The 19,848-nt window shown below is 47.7% G+C and overlaps 1 protein-coding gene across 9 annotated transcripts in view; it reads left to right on the forward strand.

Moving 5' to 3' along the window:
* The window catches only part of LOC147717616 (uncharacterized), a 392,319-nt gene that overhangs the window by 134,192 nt on the left and 238,279 nt on the right, over positions 1 to 19,848 (forward strand). For 6 of the 9 annotated variants that reach the window (XM_086924400.1, XM_086924399.1, XM_086924397.1 and 3 more), the window contains exon 3: positions 10,469 to 10,624. The exons of the other annotated variants lie outside the window; for them this stretch is intronic. In XM_086924400.1, coding sequence (XP_086780526.1) covers positions 10,469 to 10,624 — 156 coding nt within the window. The remainder of the gene's footprint in view (positions 1 to 10,468; positions 10,625 to 19,848) is intronic. 9 annotated transcript variants of the gene reach the window in all.

Below are 19,848 nucleotides of genomic sequence, written 5' to 3' on the forward strand. Positions count from 1 at the left end.
GTCGGGGGAGACGTCCCGGTTCCCTGTTCTCCGCTCGAGGCGCCAGCCCCGGTACCGGCCCCGGTACCGGATGAGGGGAATCCGATTCCCGTGATAGTTACCCCGACGTCTGCCGGAGATATGCCTCCTGAGTTGGCGGCACAGTTAGCAGCATGGTTGGGGGACAGCAATGGGGGCGCCATGGCTACCGAAGCGCAAGCTCTCATAAAGCAGTTGCGCGAGAAACGTGATACAGCCAAGGTGCCCGCGCCGGATGCGGCGATAGACAAGCCACGAGGGACGGAAGCAGCGTCCGGTACAGGTAAGCGGCCATTGCCGATTGCAAGGGATGAGTCAACACCCTCTCGTAGAGAAAGACTGGGGCAACATGTTCCTTTGCCAATAAAGGAAAAGATTTGGGCGGGGGAATACGTTAACATTTTCTCCCTGCTCGTTGATCACTATGAGGTCGAAACTGTTAAAGGTCAAAAGGATCTGATGCATCCGAGTGTTTGGCGCGCAAAAATGGCCGCCTTTAAAGTGAATGAAAATATTGGTAACTGGGGTAATGCTTGGGGAATTTTCACGGCAATTTTGGGGGAACGTAGGCCTGATTTACTCCCTGAATTTCCAGTATATCAGTCACGAATTATGGGGTACTCAACATCACATCAAGGTAACCAATGGTTCTGTTATGACAACCTTTTCAGGAAAGCGATGGAGCATAACAAAAGTTTAACCTGGGACTGTTACGATTCTTTAACGTGGAATAAGATGAAAGAGTCCGGAATGTTGAAAGTGCCATTGGTGGGGAGTGCTGTTAGTGAGTCCTCCCGCCAAAATGGGGGGACGCCCTTTCGGTCGGGTACGGGTACAGACGATTACCCGAGACCCGCCGGCAATACAGGGAAGAGGGGGTTCTGTTTCAATTTCAACAGAAGCAAATGTACTAGGCCCCCGGGGTCTTGTAAGTTCAAACACGAATGTAGTGGTTGTGGGGCACCCCATCCTGAGTCCTCGTGCAGAGCCAAATCGGGTGAAAACGGGGGTAGAGGAGGCGCTAAACAGGTCTAATATAGTCCGAGGGGCGCCTTTACCAACCCCGATTGATACCCTGGCGATGATTCCCTGGCTCAGCGAATACCCTGATCGTACTTCTGCTGGGGTGCTACGAAACGGTTTTTCATATGGTTTCCGCATCCCGGTGGGTAGCTTTCAGGGTGTCGGGTCGTGCAAAAATCAACTTTCCGTCTTGCAACATACAACGGTAGTGCAGGATAAGATCCGGAAAGAGGTTACCCGAGGTCGGGTTGCCGGCCCGTTTCCTGTCCCCCCGGTACCGAACTTTGTTTGTTCTCCTTTAGGGGTGGTCCCCAAGAAGGACCCGGGTGAGTTTCGATTGATTCACAATTTATCAGCCCCTCATGGCCTTTCTGTAAACGATGCAATTAATCCAGAAATGTGTTCGGTGCGGTACGCATCATTCGATGAGGCCGTCGCCATTTTGAATCGCCTGGGGCCCGGGACGCTGATGGCGAAATCAGATATCGAGTCAGCGTTCCGTTTGCTCCCGGTATACCCGGATGATCAACGTTTGTTGGGATTCATGTTTCAAGGTTTGTATTACATGGACAGGTGTATGCCAATGGGGTGCTCGATATCTTGTGCTTATTTCGAGAAATTCAGTAGTTTTCTGCAATGGGTTTACACGAAGAAAACAGGTTTTCGGAACGTGATGCATTACCTCGATGATTTTCTGTTCCTTGGGGCCGCTGGGGATGATGAATGTGCCCGGGCCTTGACTGAATTTTGTGTTTTAATGAATCAATTTGGCGTGCCGTTGGCACCAGGTAAAACTGTGGGTCCCACGACTTGCCTCGAGTTCCTCGGGATCGAGTTGGACTCTAGTGAGGGTTGTTTTCGTTTACCAGCTTCCAAAGTATCGAAATTCAAGACAGCCCTGCAAATGTGTATCACTGCACCTAAAGTTACGCTGCATCAATTGCAGCAATTGGTGGGGAAGTTGAATTTTGCCTTAAGGGTTATCCCGATGGCCCGCCCCTTCTCCCGTTCGATTGCACAGGCGATGGTCGGCCTAAAAGAGGGCCACCATCGCACGAGGTTATCGGCCGAGGTCCGCCAAGACATACGTATTTGGTTAGCATTCTTGGCGGATTTCAATGGTCGAGTCGTCTGGAACAAACCGGCCTTGTCCTCTGAAGAGCTGGGTCTGTGGACGGATTCAGCGGGAAGCATGGGTTTCGGTGCCATCTTCGGCACAAAATGGTCGGCACAAAAGTGGCCAACATGGTGGCACGATGAGGGGCTGACGAGTAATATTGCTTTCCTTGAGCTGTTTCCTATTTTGGTGGCCCTCAGATCCTGGCCCGATGGTTTCAAAAATCATTCTGTCATATTTTGGTCTGACAATATGACCGTTGTAGAATGCATTAATAGTCAGGCAGCACGTTGTAAAATGATTTTGAGGCTGCTTAAAGAGATTGTTTTACTGTGTATGCAACTGAACGTGGTATTCAGAGCAAAGCATGTCCCGGGGGTGATGAATCAGGCTGCTGATGCACTGTCTCGTTTTCAAATGCAGGCTTTCTCGGGTTTCCTTCCCTCAGCGGACCCCGAGCCAGCACCATTTCCCGAAGCTCTCTGGTCTCTCGGTGCCCCGAACTTCGTTACCTCGTGGGAGAGAGTCTAGCACCAAGGACGAGGAAGGCATACGAAGGGGCGTTTCGGGCTTATTTGGCCTTTTTGGGGACTGAGAGAGGGGGACTTTGGGGGCATGAGGATTGGGTAGTACATTTTCTGATGTCCTTGCGTAAGGCTGGGAAGTCGGTGGCTACAGCCCAGAGGCATCGTGCTGCCATCTCCTTTGTTGCCAGGGCTCATAATATCCAGGACCCGACAGCGTCTTTTGCTGTACAGAAAGCGCTGCGTGGGTGGCAACGCCTTGAGGGTCGCAGAGTAGATGAGAGGCGCCCGATAGGTCTGGATAGGTTGTCCCAGTTGCTGGCCACACTCCCCGACATATGCTCGTCTCAGTTCGAGGCCTGTTTGTTCCGAGCCGCTTTTACGCTTGCATTTCACGGGGCTATGAGGATAAGTGAGCTGGTGGCAAGGAGCAAGCGGGATGTGGCGGGGGGTTTGTGCCGGGAACACGTTCAGATCAGGGGTGAGACTATGACGGTATCCTTTGTCAAGTCAAAAACCGATCAAAGTGGGGTGGGAGACTGCATAGTCATTCGCAGGATTCCAGGGTCCTCCATGTGTCCGGTGAGGTGTTTAGAGGACTACCTAGCACAAAGGGTGGCATCATGGGGGGGGACAATGTTGAGACACGCGGACGCCACCCCACTGACAAAGTTTCAGTTTCAGCGGGTGCTCGCGATGTCAATTACCGCAGCAGGCTTGGACCCGGGTGAGTTTGGGACCCATTCCTTTCGGATAGGGGCTGCCACTGAAGCTGCAGCCAGGGGTCTTAATGTGGAACAAGTAAAACGAGTGGGGCGTTGGTCCTCCAATTGTTATAAGAGGTATGTGCGGTTGCACATGTTGTGAAGCTGTAACAATGTACTCACGCTTCTTGTCTTTTGTTTGGTTTTCAGTTACGCAAGCCTTCGAGGCGGGGCGGACTATGCAGTCGACCCAACACCGGGCCAGCGGTCAGACATCACCGGCTGTGAGAAAGGAGGTGTGGGTCGTGGGCCACTCATACGTGAGGCGTGCCGCAGACGTATTCAAAGCAGGTGACATGATTCACGTAGCTGGGGAATACGGGTACAGGATGTCCTTCTACGGAAGGGGCGGTCTCTGTATTGACCAGTTTCAAGCTTACTTTGAGGGTTTGTTAGGGCGGATGAGGTCACCGCCGTCTATAGTCATAGTACATTTAGGGGGCAATGATTTGGTCACCACCGGTAGACGACTTCTCCTGGAGGCGATGCTTTCCACCGTAAGTTGGTTGGCGAGGAAAGTTCCGGGGTGCATAATTGCGTGGTCTCATATCATCCCACGAAGAGAGTGGCGGGGGGCTATTTCGATCCCTGCTTTGAACCATTCTGTTAGGAAACTTAATAACAAAATGAGTAGGTTGTTCCGTTCCAGGACATTGCATTCTATCTCGCACGGTTGTATTAATGATGACAGCATGTATATGGGGGATGGTGTGCATTTGTCTCGGGTGGGAAATGAGTTACTCATAGGAGACTTCTTAGCATGGTTAAAAACGTTGGAACATGACCTTTAGCTAGGAGTTTTGGTGGGGGGCCCGGATAGCCGGTCAACTATCCGGGCCTGTGGCGGTAAGGTCATGATCGGTGAGCACTAATTAGTAGATCCCTATGAGTGGGCGTCACCCAACACGGATGGGAGCGCTCGGGAGAGGTGGCCATTGGCCCCTCAATGGGGAGGCGGTCCCTTCTAAGGATGGGTCGCCGGAAGTAAAGGAAAGGCGGTCAAGGCCCCTTCCTTTGTAGGAGGGGTTACAGCCCCCTCCTGGGGAATTTCCCGGGGCCAGTGACATCTGCGACGGCAGATGCGGTAAGTTGTGTGGGGTTGGGATAAGGGCCACGATACCTTCTAGATACCTCACACGAGTATTCGAACGACCTTTAACTGGCGTCGAGTTTTAGGTGCCCCCGTCAAGTCAAGGGAAATTGGTAGTAGTTGCACTTGAGGTACGCCTCCGTGCTGTCGCCCATCCCAAGTGGGAGGGGTAAGTCCGGTTAGGGATCTTGACACCGGTTATGACCTTGCTGTTGGCCCTTAAACGTTAGGTTGTACAATTTCAATATGTCAAGAAATGTTTTGTAGGTTGCTAGTTCGGCTAGGAGAACCTCTGTATTAGAGAATCTGTTAAGGTTAGCCAAACATCGCAATATGGTAATGAAATTGTACATAACATGAAACGTTTAATGTTTTAATTTTGTTTTAATAAATACGGCCGGGATGGTCACTCCATCCCACTTCCAAAAACTTCAAGAACTGTTTCCGGTTTTCACTCCTTTGGGGATTGTGTTGAGAGGGGGTGGCGGGTATCTCGGCTATATGCTCTTCCGCCGGCCTTGAAAGCCGAGACTGATCTCCTCCCTTTTCGTAAAAAATTGAAGACCCTTCTGTTCAATTAATACCTCTGCACTGTTTGTTCTGTTTTGGGCCTTTTGCTTGTTTTTCTTTCTTTTATCTATCCCTGGTGCCGGGAAACCCATTGAGGGTAGCTGTGCGCAATATAAGTTTAAATAAATAAATAAATAAATAAATAAAACAACAGAGTTCATGAACACTCCACCCAATCTTGTAGAGTGTGCGAAAAAACAACAGTGATTGTACGACTGCTTACCGGCGCAAAAATACGCCAACGTTTTTGGTGCTTCTCCTAGGTGACAAAATTCAGTTCTCGCAATACCCTGCAAAAGCTCTCCATAACGTAAGCAAAGTTTTTGTATTTCATTTGGGCATATGTGGCATCCAGTTCGTTTAGACCCTTGGTCACTGAGTCTAGTAGATGCATTCACTTGCATTCCCTGATGTTCAAGATTGGGCTGAGATCACCTCCTCTTTGGCCTAAGGATACTTTCTCCAACACTAGCCATTTGAGTGAGGGGGCTCCCACTGTTTCACATCTGATTCGACTACAGTGCTGTAGGATCCGTTTTTTCACCTTTTTGTTTGGTCTGCCCCACGTACATCTGATCACATGGGCATAGAATCGCGTATACCACATCACTGGTATTGCAGTTAGTGTGTGACTTAAGGTTGATGGTATGGTTTCTGTAGTTCAGGGTCATAGTTTCTACGCACATTGAGCATGCTTTGCATTTTGTACATTTATAGTGGCCTTCTAACTCCGATAGGTTCCACATTGTCTTAATCGTTGGGGCAGGAGGTGTTTCCAGTAGTGTGCGGACAACGTGGTCCCTGATGTTCTTGGCCTTTTTAAAAGCGTGCATGGGAGGTATGGTATCTGAGACCAGGCCCCAGTGTCTGTTGATTGTCCTTTTGATTTCATTGCTCCTTGTGCAATGTGTGGTTGCGCATATCACCCTGTCTTGTCCTGTGGTGCGTATTTTGGGCGTCAGTAAGTTTTCTCTATCGTTGTACCAGGCCCTCTTTCTGGCTCTTTTGACCAGCCTTTTGGGGTATCCTCTCTCTTGGAGGTGGTAGATCAACTCGTCTGATTCTTTAAAAAAGTCTTCTTTCAATGAGCAGCTCCTCCTAATCTGGACGAACTGCCCGAAAGGGAGGTTGTCACAGAGTCCTCTAGTGTGGTGGCTTGTGTATCTAAGCAGTGTGTTTCTCTCTGCTGGTTTCCTGTATAAGGTGGTATACAGGTGATCATCCTTGACTTTTATACTGATGTCCAAGAAATCAATGGTGTCTTTGTCATGTTGCATAGTAAACTTTATGTCTTCAGATTCTGAGTTTAGCCAAATGAAGAAGGATGTCAGGTCTTGTTCCTCTCCTGTCCGTAAAAGTAACACGTCGTCGATATATCTTTGCCATTCGGTGATGTTGTTCCTGTATGGGTTGGCGGTGAGAATATATAGTTCTGTTCAAAATTATCCATGAAAAGGATAGCCACGTCTGAGGCGAAGGCAGCTCCTATCGCCACACCTTTGCTTTGAATGAAGAATTCCTTTTGAAATACAAAAAAGTTTTTGGTCATTGCCACCTCCAGAAGTTCTATTATGAATTTGGTGGGTACGGTAGCGGGGTGTGTTCTTCTTTGCAAAGCTCTTGTCATTGATTCCAAGGCTGGTGATTGTGGGAAGCTCGTGTAGAGCAAAAAGAGGTCCATCGTAACCAGTATGTGCTTGCTTTTGTCAAATACCATCTCATCTATCAGGTTAATCACCTGCATAGTATCTCTCAGATACGTTTGAGTTGTTTCTGCGAGTGGTTTTAGGAAGAAATTCACATATTTGCAGACTGGTTCCAAGAGAGACCCACAACCTGATATTATTGGTCGTCCTGGCGGTTTCTGTGGGTTCTTGTGTACTTTGGGTAAAGTATAGATGGTAGGAATTCTGGGCTGGTTTACATTGAGGTATTCATATTCCTTATTGGTAAGGAATCCTGCTTTCTTTCCTCTTTTCGTGATGTCTTGAATTCTCATCCTGATTTCTTTAGTGGGATCAGCACTGATCGGTGTATAGCTGGTTCTATCTCTCAATTCAGAATAGATCTCCGCTTTTAGTCCTGGACGTCTTGCATCACAATTGCTCCCCCTTTGTCCTCTGGTTTGATAACAATTAATTTGTTATTCTTCAAGGTGTTGAGGGCTTCTCGTTCCCCTTTGGTGATATTGTGTTTCACGTATGGCGCAGATCTTCATCAAGTCCCGTAGTACGACGCTCTAATATGTCAGAATCCTGTGAGAGACGGAATGTGCAGGTGGCATAAATGTTGATGGTGGGCGCATTCCGGTGAATGATGATGAGGATATCGGTAATGTGTGTTTGAAGTAGTGTCTCAGTCGTATCTTGCGGAAGAATCTGAATAGTTCTGCCTTTATGTTAAAGCGGTTCACATGAGAGATCGGTACAAATGACAGTCCTTTGCTCAGCACGCTCATCTCCTCCGTAGAGAGTTCATGGGTTGATAGGTTAATGATGGGGTTCTTCTGGTTCACCATCTGTATGTTCTTCTCCTAGTGTTGATTTCCCCATTGTTCTCTTGCTGGAATCTCACTTGCTTGGGGTTCTGCCCCTGTTGTCTGCCTCTGTCCCAGTTTTGTTGGTTCTGGCCTCGTCGAGGGCGCCTGTTCCAAGGGCCGCCTCTGCCCCTCGTTGGTCTCCAGTTGGTATCCTCTAAAGAAGATTGTTGTGGGCCCATTTGTCGGTCTTGTGGTGGTTGGTACCATTGATCCTGGTACTGGTAGCCGCTGCTGTGTCCTGCCTGTTCCTGGTCACTCCCCGTACTGTCGGATGTGCTTTTTTGGACATGCTACATTACGATACATGATAACTCTTGTCAGAATGTTGCACGCACAACTGTCCAATGCTTTTGGTTTACCATGACCTAGATCTATTTGTCCCAGGCCATCTTATGCCGCACGATAATATGTGTCTAGATTGATGTAGCACAGTAGGTGCAACTCCAAGGCTGTATGGTTTAGGCAGATGAATGCAGCAGATCCAGCACTACCATATCTTTAAGGTTTTTTTGACATGTAACATAACGCGACAGGATACCTCTTATTACAGTGATGTATGCATAAGCATGTCTAGTTTTGTTATTTTACTATGACCTATACTAATTTGTAGTAAGGCATTCTTGTACGGCACAACAATGTGTATAGATTTACATGGAATATGAGGGTAAATGCCACGGATGCATCCCTAATCTAGAATTATAGGTCAAACACAATGCAGTCCAGGTTCTAATGTTTCTTAGCATATCCATAATTTGCCCGCTACTAGCTACATATGCGTAGCCACATTACTTGTTTTGTTTTAACACAGTTAATGTAGTGCGTATTCACTGATATATTTATAACCCTGAGGGGTAACCAACGCATATTTTCAATGTCTGTAATAATCTGTATAGACAATAACTGCTGGATTAACCCGCCAGGTACTGCCAGACTACATTGCTTCTCTTTTTCAAATACTGCTAAGTTTCGCCGATATGCCACTTCACAAAAAAAAAAACCATGTTACCAGGTTAACCCGTTTCAAGCCAAGCAAAGTTCTTCCTTAGTGGCCATTGGTTAGAGGAGAGACGAGCCTTCAACAAGCACCTAGTGGTGGCACCGCGTGATGTAGACACTCCCCCTTCCTCAAGCTTTCTTTAACGTGAGCTCTACGGGCAGACTGCTTGCCAGTCCAAGTCGAGACACAAGCGAAATAAGAGCCCGGCAGCATTACTGAGCTACCCGTGTTGCTTGCGCACATTGCTTTTCATGTAAGGGAGATAGCACAATATGTTCTTAATAATGTCGGGCACGATTGCGTTTAAACAATAAGCGCTGAGGTCACCATTCGTTTTTTACTTCACAATGCGATTTCGCACCTAAGGGGGAGACGTTTGTTACCAGGTCCTCCCATTGTTGAGTAGAATAGTATTCTGTTATTATGTGACTCGAAATCTTGAGTTCGAGCGCTTTTGGAATTTCATTGTTACCATCTCGATTCCAAAAGCAGCGGACTCTACGTGCCTCTGGCCAGATGCTGGCATTCATAGTATATCTAGAAATGGGATGGACACGTTTAACACTGGGTCCTTCGTTGTTGAGCAGAGCAGCGTGCCTTTTTAACCACACTCCTAACCCGATTTTCGAGCGATTTTGGATGTTATTTTGGCCAACCCTAAGTTCAAGCGCTTCTAGCGTTTTTTGCTACTTAACTAAGAGCACATTTTAATGAGGCATCTCATTTAAGATCATTCCTCACCTCACTGATGCTGCGTAACTCTCTAATCTTTTAAAATACTGCAGCATGGGTGCTCGTTCGCATCTGCACCCCACTAGTCAAGGGGCAGTTTTATGTTAAGCCTTGATTAAATAATCCAATGAGCACCGTGCCACTTTTTTTTCCACAATTAGGTCTACTTTGTCCTTTATACATACCCGCGTCTCTTCTCTACAGACCCTGTCCTTTTGACTGATTGCAACTTACATTGAGAGATTCACTACCCTGGATGACTGTTTTGCATCAGAGTGAGTCTTTGTACCGCTTACTTAGTACATGAGGTTTCCTGATTGTCTCTACCTCATTGTAACACTGAGACCTTATATCTCACTACAGATGCTAAGGAGCCACGGAATGCTCACTAGGATCTTTCATTGATTGTTTCATCCTACCACAAGTAGGTTCCAACATGGTTAACTACTTGACTTTTTCACCACATTTTACTTCATGCACTGAATCATTTTGGTTATTTCCAGGTGCTCTCTACATACCCCTGTCCTGATGAAGACCCCACATGGAGGAACAAACTACCCTCTTTCCAATAGGGTCAAAACGTAGACTACCATATAACCTCAAACCCATAGGAATAGAAAAAGCCAATTAATATGTACCTATGTGTTATGACTATAGCGGAACTATGGACCGATATTAGGCTGTAAAGGTTTTATTGTATATAATTGCGAATGTGCCTATGTCACTATACCATTACCCTGTCCCTCACTCGCCAACCTACTCACCCCCATTACCCAAATACCTTCCTCTTTTCTACCACATTGTGAGCACTGTAAATATTACATGCACTAAGATTATATCTAAGTTGATACATGGAGTAATATTAATGCTTTGAATCTTTAAAGCAACTAATGAATGTATCGCTTATGGAAATTAAATAATTCCTTTTTTCGTTGAACAGAATCAGAATTCTTTGTGGTGAATTGTCTGTCTTTACATATTCTAACTTGACAGAACTACCACGACCTTTTTTTGAACGTACTGCACACATAGCTCAGGGCTACTGCACATGCTCAGTTTCCCCTCATCTAGGTGTACTGTAACATACTTTGCAGGTTCCCAAGATGACCCCAAGGGTGTTGATCCTGGCCAAAGCCTACCTGTCCCTACGTCTGCAGCTGACTCTACCTGCATCAGCAAACCAGCAGCACTCCAACATAGTAATTCTGCCACAGCACCATCAGGAGCAAATCACCAAAGGCGACCCCCAGGTACTGAATTTTATGATATGGTGTTATGTGAACTTATTGGTCTAGGGTCTTCTGAAGTCCTCACGCAGGATCGCAAAGTCTTCCCTCAGTCCCCTGAAGAGGATTTCCAGCAATTGTCTCGTAACAGGGTAACATGTTAATTTACATTTATTTTACAGGGTAATCAGCGAGTCGGCTTGTGATTCTGAGTCGCTGCTGGCATTAAGTTCCATGTCACAGCTTTCTTAATAGCCTGGACTATTCAGAGGGGTAGCTATGCAGAAGAGGTTTTTGACTAATTTATCACATTTTTTTCTTCTGAAGGCCTTCCTCCAGGCTTCCCCCAACGCAGCAGTCCTCCCTCCTCTGAAGCAGCAGCCAATTATCCACATGACCTCCACGTCTATAACACTCACAATCTGATGCTATGGAAATGGAGGTCTCGTCCATATCCCAACCACCAGAGCAGCAGCAGCTGCTGTTTTGTGCCGCTTCCTTGTGACACCCCTCTGGTTCATAGCAGAAGCCTCTTGCTCTGGCCCAAGAGATTGTGACTTGCCTGCCATTGACTCATGTAACATGCAAAAAGAATACAATGAGCACTCCCCCGTGTGTGCTACCTGTCAATGAGCTGACGAAGCTACAGGAAGGACGGAATCATACACACATAAGAACAACAATTCCACCCCCTCCCACAATCTCCTCCCACTCCCTTGCTTAAGAAAACTCACGGAAATAGAATGACCCTATTGCACCTCAGTCCGGGATCTCTGTTTCTGGGTATTCTGCTATATTCCGCCGTTTATGGGTGTAGTCTGAGGGGGGTCGGGTAGACGCAACAGTCTTAAGTATTTAGGACAAGTGAGTTCCCTGAATTCGGAGGTTAACAACGATAAGAAGGGCTCCCAAATATCCTGGAAAGAGGCCCCAAGGTTTAGAAGTAATAGCGAGATTTTTTCCATTCCAAGAATTCCCCACAGTCTGTGTAGCCATGCAACGTGTCGAAATTGTCGTCCTCTCACAGTGTGATAGGATATTTTGTAAGGCTGCTCCCAATGCCAGTGCCATCTGCTTATCCAGCCGTGATCTAAGTGGGAAGGTGATAGGATTGGGCAGACGTAGGAGGATGTAGGACAGGAAAGGAAGTGAGGTAATTGGGTGTTAAAATGGGTGTCAATCAATATCATCCAGAACCTGTTGCCAATAGTGTGACATGTGTGGGCAATCCCACAAGAGGTGATTTAAGGTGCCCAGGGAGCCGCAGGCCCTCCAGCAAAAGGGGCTACGCGCAGAGTTGCCTCTATGCAATCGTTGGGGGGTTAAGTACCAATATCTTGCTATTTTCTTTTTTTGTCCTTATTTACCGCCAATCTTGTCCTGAATGCACACACCTGCAGTCCATACCCTTACTCAGCGAGCGGAGAGGCGTAGGCTGCTGGGAACTGGAGTCTACCACCTACTGGCATTAGACTTGCCATAGCGTGCACCGGGCACCCACTGAGATAACACCATGCTTACAAGCCTCTGGGGCTAGATGACCTTGTCTTAATGCCCACGCCCCTACTGGGGGTTCCAGACTTAGCCTTGGAGCATTCAGGCAGTATAATCATAGGCCCGGAGAAGACAAAAAAAAACCTATCCCCTCATCTCCGGATCCAGACACATTTTTAAGATGTTCCAAAATGATCTCTTCTTTTTATTGCCTGATCTCGATAAATCTAACTTGGAAGTTGTCAGAATAGAAGATTGCCAGTCAAAAAAAGAGGGAGGGGTAGGGTCTGTCCCTTTTATTCAAATTAGTCTTCTAGCTAGGAGCACAGCATAAAAAAGTAGCGATCTTGCTGGGCCTCTGACATTTTCTTGTAAACCAAAACAAACCACGGTTAGACTTATGGAAATAGGAATTCCTATTGTTTCTGATAAAAAACGTCCAACACTGTCTCAAAAAGTGATCAGAGCTGGACATTCCTTAAACATATGGGTATCAGGAGCAGAGGCCAGCCCACATTTCTTACAACATACAGGTTCTTCTTTATTGATTTTAGAGCGCTTAAGTGGAGTGAAATAGGCCCTATGGATGGTGAACAGGTGATTCCTGTTGAGCCAAGCCGGTTTTACGATTTCATATAATAGTTGACACGAGGACTGCCACAAAATGTCGCATTCTTGAGCTGGTAAAACACTTCCCCATAATTCCTTGGCGAGATTAAATTCTCCATCCACGGCCTCCAAGAGTTCCTGATACCAAACGGAAACTTCTTTCTTTACACGGGGTCTGGTCACTATATTGTACTCTAAATCGATACCCCTCCATAATAAACTTCCCTGACTTGTTTGAAGCTGTGCCCGAACTCAACTAGCCAGCTGAAGATATTTGAATCTGGAGAGACCAGGTCCAACTCTCTCTATAAGTTGTTCCCATGTTATCACAGTGCCATCTGGGATTAGGTCCCCCCAGACCGCCAGGCCACAATCCCTTAAAGGAACCGCCAAACTATCCTGGTTGTAGGACAGGAAGTGAGGTGTCAATATCATCCAGAACCTGTTGCCAATAGTGTGATATGTGTGGGAAATCCCACAAGAGGTGAGTTAAGGTGCCCAGGGACCCGCAGGCCCTCCAGCAAATGGAGCTGCGCGCAGGGTTGCTTCTATGCAATCGTTGGGGGGTTAAGTACCAATATCTTGCTATTTTCGTCACAGTTTCTATGCTAACAACACTACAAGCTGAGTGGCGGGCTATGTAATAGAAATCCTGCCATTCCTTTTGTGATAACACTCTACCTTGCTCCCACCTTCGCTGTCCGGGAGATTTCTCGTTGCTGGGACTACTCTGAAAGAACATGTAAAGGTCGGTTGTCAGTCAGACGTCCGACTCTCTAGTTAGTAACCACTTTTCAAAGGATGTGAACGCTCTTTCTGCTCCCCCTGTGATCCCAGGCTGCAACACCCAATGTCTAATCTGGTGATAGAGGAAACGCTCTTGCTCTGGAAGACCGTGGAGTTTCTTCAGATCCCTATAAGGTATTGGGCCTTCCAGGTCAAAGAAATGGCCTATTGATCGTCAGTCTTCTTTCGACCAGCGTGCAAAGGTATAAATATCCATCCCCAGGGTAAAATCGGGATTGTTGACTATGGGTGTAATCAATGACTGGAATGTCGTGAAACCCTGTGTGGTAGCAACCCTATCCCAGGACCCTAAGTGGAATGAGGGACCTTTGAAAGATATAAATTACGATGTCTGTCTGCTTTAGCGAGAAAAGGGATTCCCCATAATGGTTGTTTAGCTAATGCCCTGTCCATGAACAGCCAGTGCTTCTCCGATTCCGGCCTGGACCATTCGATGAAAGCACAAAGCTGGACTGCCCAATAATATTCCTGTAATTCAGAAATGCCAGACCTTCGTCAGTGGGAGCCCTATAGCATAGTTATTTATTCAACCGGGGGCACTTATCCCTCCGTATGAAGTGTGCTAGGTCTCTCTGTAGGGAGTGTAGCACTCAAGAGGGAAGAGCCACGGGGGGGGGGGGTTGAAATATATATATGATTTTGGGCAAAATCGTCATTTTAATTGCTGCAATCCTGAGGGAGTACTGTCGCCATCTGCGTAGACAGTTACGGATCTGTCTCAGCAGCGCTGTGTAGTTTAGGGAAACTGTATACTGGCTGTAAGTTGTAAACCTTGGTAGGGGATAAGATCCTTATCCCATTGTAGACGGTGCGACCGCTGGAGTAGCTCCAGTGTTTCTGGGGCCTGGGACTTGCTGACATTGACCTTGAAATCTAATGCTTTTGCAAAACGCTCCAGCTCGGCCAACAAGGCAGGGAGTGACTGCTCGGCTGGTCACTACATCGTCTGCATAGAGACTAACCTTGTGAACATCTCCTCGAAAAAACAAATCCCATCGATTAAAGGATCATCGCACGCTCTTTGAGCCATAGGCTCCATGTGGAGAGCAAATAAGAGTGGCCAGAGAGGACATCCCTGCCTTGCCCTCTGTTGGATGGGGAAAGGGGCCAAGAGCATTCCATTACCCAGACCAAAGCGACCTGCTCGTTATAGCTATTAAAAACCCAGTCAATAAATCGGTCTGGAAGTCAAAAATGGTGTAGGGTTGCTTTGAGAAAAGACCAATGCACCCTATCAAATGCCTTCTCGGCGTCCACCTATATGATCATGCGCTCTTCTTGGAAGCGTTCGGAATTATCTATGATCTCCAGGAGGCGTTTGGTATTATCGGAGCACTGGCGACCATATATAAAACCAGATTGGTCCAGGTCAATTAACCCAGGGAGGCAGGGAGAGAGTCTCCGAGCTAGGATACCTGTGAATATTTTGAGATCCACATTGTGAGAGATGGGACGATAAGAGGCACAATTCTGTTTATCTTTCCCTGGTTTGGGTATAACCGTGACCAGAGCTTCTAGCATCGTATGTGGCATGGGACATATTGACCCGATCGAGTTGAAGACTCTCACGAGTACAGGGGACACCGTGGAACAGGAGGTTTTGTAAAAATTGGAAGAAAAGCGTCTGGGCCTGGGGATTTAAGTGGGTTTAGTTTAGATATTGTATCGAGAACTTCCGTTAACTGAATTGGGGACTCAAGGTCTTCCACTTGACTAAGAACCAGCCTGGAGGTCCATACACCCTGTAAGTATTGCGCTGGAGCCTCTACAGAGAGTTCCTGTGCTTTGTAGAGGGATTTGTAGTATTGTCAAGAACTATGGTCAGTGGTTTGCTCCTGCCCCGTATGATCTAAAATCAAGGATACAGAGGACGATTGTTGCTGAGCCCGCAACTTATTTGCTAGGAGTCTCTCACATCTGTCACCCTTGTTGTAGAATGCGTGCCGGAGACGCAGGGCCGGATGTTCTGCCCTATCGATGTTGAGACACGCTAATTGTGCCCTCACTGCTGTCAGCTGGCTCCAATCCCTGGGGGCTCCCATCCTTTGGTGTATGCGCTCCGATTCCGCCAACTCAGCAGAGAGCTGATCCTTCTTTTCCCTCCGAATGTTGTTATCGTTCGCAGAGATGGCTACTAGTTCCCCCCTAATAACTGCCTTCAAGGTATGTCAACAAAAGAGGGAGGGCTTGATATAGGTCCAACGTACATGCCCAAACTTAAGCCACAAGAAAGAAGGGTACGGAGTTCCTTGTAGTGGTGTATTAAGCCACCAAATGTGTACTCTAGGTGGTAAGGAGGTGAGGAATACCTCCTTTCGGAACTAGGACACTCACACACCCAGCAAGCTAGGTGTCATGCTTCATCAAATGGCTCTTCTCCCCGTCTGGGCTGGCGCTGCAATGCTCGACGGGCACCCATAATGGGGCTCTTTATCGCAGATCTTTGGTTCCTCGCCGTATTGGTGCTGTGGGTGTGAGTGGCCTAGTAATGTGTAGATGTAGGATGTGAATGTAAAACAGGTAAGGGAACCCTTTGTGATAAATGTTATGGACCATCTGGCGGTTGAGCAAATTTTTTGTCACCTTATATCAAAATAGTCACCCTCCTCTAATCCTTTTAACCAGGGTGGGATCCTAACAGAATAAAATGTATCACAAAGACGAGGAGCAGACCCATATGATGAAGCATGACATTTAGTGGCTTAATACACCACTACAAGGAACCTCATACCCTTCTGTCTTGTGCCTTCAAGGTATCCCATAGAATAGCAATCGGAGTATCTGGTATATCGTTGATAGCAAGATAATCCTCAATAGCTTTCGTTATACGCTGTACCATCGTGAGGCGCTGTAGTAATGTCTCCCTCAAGGAGGAGGGCGAGCGATATATGCACTGACGAGTGATCTGAAAGAGCAAGGGAGAATCTCTATCTGCTGAGTTTGTTTGGACATTATATCACTAGTCCGTATATAATCAATTCTGGCGCATGTCTCATGGGGGTGGGAGTAGAATGTATATATTGTCTAGATGACTGGTGCTGAGACCTCCAGATGTCTGAAAACCCGTCTTCCACTAATAACTGTCTCCCTCTTTTAAATAGGGCCCCCGTCTGCTCGTACCGCTGAGTCGATCGGTCCATCTCATTATCAAGGACAAGATTGAGGTCTCCCCCTAGTATCAGTGATCTGTACGGAGATTCAGCAACTGCTGTTACCGCCTCGCGGAGGAACTCTTCCTGCCCGGCGTTAGGGGCATAAACAGAGGCCAGAGTGACAACATGGTGGCCTAAGGTGAACGTTTGTGCCAGCAACCGCCCCTTTATTTAAGATCTCTTGGGGCCTATTTTGCCTGGGAATGATTCGGAAACTAAGATCGTCACCCCTGCTGTTTTGGAGCTGTTAACTGAAAATAGCTGGTGAAGGAATGCTCTGGTGTCTGAGTGTCTCCATTTAGCAGGTGTGTCTCTTGTAAAAGACAGATATGCGCACCTGAGTCTTCTAGGTAGGATAGTGTAGCTTTTCGTTTGATCGGGCTATTAAGGTCTTTAACATTAAGTGAAATTATCTTAAGGTTCTCAGTCCTAGGGAAAGGTCGGGGTAGCGCCTAACAAATCCTGAATACTGTAATCCACTCTAAGGCTGGAGTCGCAGGTATCCAAAAACCTATAAGAGAACTGTGAATCATTTATCTTGAGATAGTACAGTTTCAGGCAACCTGTACGGGAGGGAGGAGAAAGCCCATAACACCCCAAAATAGAAAAAACACAAACAATAAACTTGAACCCCTGAGTTTCGGCAAAGTCCAGGGTTTTCAAACCCATGGTAAGGCATGAGATGTCAGCAGGTTCGACTCACCTCCCGCACTGCCCACCCCTTGCAATAAAAACCTGGGAACAAACTAATATGAGTTTCTGCTCTGCCTCCCCCTTCAATGCATTGTCACCTGTCTGAGTCTAGTCTGCACTAGCAGAGCCATCTCCCAAGGAGGCAATAACCACTTGCCTTTCTTTTGCAATAGTCTTTGGATCTGGTCGGAGGCGCAGTGCATAGTGGCCCACTCTCCTCCATCCATCAAGGCCAGGTGTGCGTCATCTAGAACCTTTTGAGAAGGCTCGTTCAGGTCCTCGTCTGAGAGACCGAGAACCTTCTTGGCATCTTGCAGTGAACCTGTCTGGACCAGAGAGCCGTCCCATTTAAAGATCCCATTTAAAGATCAGCCGGCAAGGGTGGCCCCAGGAGTAGGATATGTCCTTAGCACGCAGGAGGGAGATGATCGGCCTGAACTCCTTTCTCTTTTTGTAGGGTGGAAACTGCTAAGTCCTGGAAAAGAAGGAGCTTAACTGATCGAAATTCGATCGGGTGCTTGGCCCAAGCCTCTCGGAGGATCGTCTCTTTGAGCTGAAAGTCGTGTACGCATATATGTCTGTCTAGATGGGATCCACAGCATGTCTCCTCGGACCCAACCAGTGGGTTCTGTCTAGCTTGATCCGCAGCTCCGACGTGGCTCCAAGGATGAAGCAGAAGAGCTCCTCCAGGAAGGCTTCGATGTCTTGCCCCTCCGACCCCTGTGGGACAGCCCGGATCCAAATGTTGTTCCTCCGCATGGGCTTGGAAGTCCAACTGCTGATCTCTTGTTGAATCTGCCCCAGCTCCTCATCTCTCGTTGTCGCCTGTGTATCGAGCACATCAACCCTCTTCCCTGCTAAGTCCAGATCTCTCTGCACTTCCCGTAGCTCTTATGTTATCTCTTTTTTCATGGTGTGAAAATCGTTCTTAAGGGAAGCAAATAGGGACTCCAGAAAAGCATGTGTTATCAGGCTATCAACGTCTGCTGCCTCGTTGTTTGCCAAGGAACAACTAAGGGTTGGCTCTAATCAGTATGGCTGAGCCGTAATAGCAAATAACAAAAGAGAATTGCCAGTACTGATGTGAATGAGTTAGATACACAAGTTGCAACACAGAGCTTGAAACAACATTCAAGACCGGGAGCTAGTCAATAGCTTTTATTATTATTAGCATCTTTTCAAAAGGAAATCATGTTTTATAAAAATTTCTATACAAAATTACATCTTCAAGACGGACACATAATACATACTAGGCAGGAACGGAATTCAAGAGTCATTCATCATATCAGACATATCACAGGCATACAAAAACATGCAACCAGTCACTGGGGGGGGAACACTATAACTACAAAAATGTGCAATATATTTACAATGAAATGACAAGCACAGGACAAAGAGAAAGCAACAAAGAAAAGAAGCCAAAGTCTGCGAAACAATTTTTTAGATGGTATTGCAAGAAAATGTTCCTTGACTTTCTGTTCCTTCTTGGGCTTATTGGACGCCCTGGCAACAGGTCTACCTTCCTCTCCTTCGCAGTGTGGAAAACAGCCCAGTTCAACCAGGTGACAGCCGTTACAAGTCTCTTGTCCTGTGGCCACTGGTGCCCCTCTGTCCCGTTCAGGAAGGGCAGGTTTCTAATCCCACGGGCAGGTCTATAATCCCACTGCAAGGAGGACCACTTTTCTGCCCTGACGAGCTCTTATGGACCCGGCACAGCGGCCCCAGTCCCGCGCTAGGTCCAAGGGTCCCGCAGGTGGTGCTGCTGCTCAACTCTTGCTGGTTTAGCCCCTTCAGCCCGACTTCAGGGAGCTGGAATATTCGCAGGTGTGAGGGGGGGTGGTAGGATGAGACCCACTCTCAGTACTGCCCCACCTCACTTTCCCCTGACTGATTTTGCTAGCAGGCCTCTAGCGCGAAAACTTTCCCAGTTCCTCTGACAAGCGGGAGTCGTTATCCTCTGGCTTCTACCCGGCAGGGTGTTCTTTTCCAATGAGACCAATGATATGCTCCAAAACCGGCACAGACTAGATCCCTTCTAGTGCGGGGGAGAAGGGCACTGTACAAGTAACACCAGGGCCCGCTCTACAGCTCGCAGCAGTATGCTCTCTGCCTCAAGTGCCCCGCCAGCTCTGGACTGAAGGCTCAGTTCCTCAAGCGCCCAACCCTCTCCCTCAAGGATCAGACTGGGCTGCGCTCACCCGTTCCAGGCCCAGGAGGTGCCCGGCGTCTCTGGCTGTTAGTTCCCCCGCCGCAGCTTGGCTCGTGCAGTGGGGAGGGGGTGGGGAAAGGCACAAAGGTCCTGCTCACCTCTCCCCGGCATCACTTGAAGCCTCCGCCGCTCAGGCCTCTCCGCTTGTCAGCTGACCGGGGGTAGGCTCTCCCGCAAGGTCTGGAGGTCCGCACTGCAGTCTGCTCCGTCAGCCGATCACGGCGTTCTCAGGGGTCTCCCTCTCCAGCTGCCCCATCCTCCACCACGAGGGCAGCGGAGGGGGG

This window comes from Lissotriton vulgaris, chromosome 5 (assembly GCF_964263255.1).
Source record: "Lissotriton vulgaris chromosome 5, aLisVul1.2, whole genome shotgun sequence".
Classification (NCBI taxonomy): domain Eukaryota; kingdom Metazoa; phylum Chordata; class Amphibia; order Caudata; family Salamandridae; genus Lissotriton; species Lissotriton vulgaris.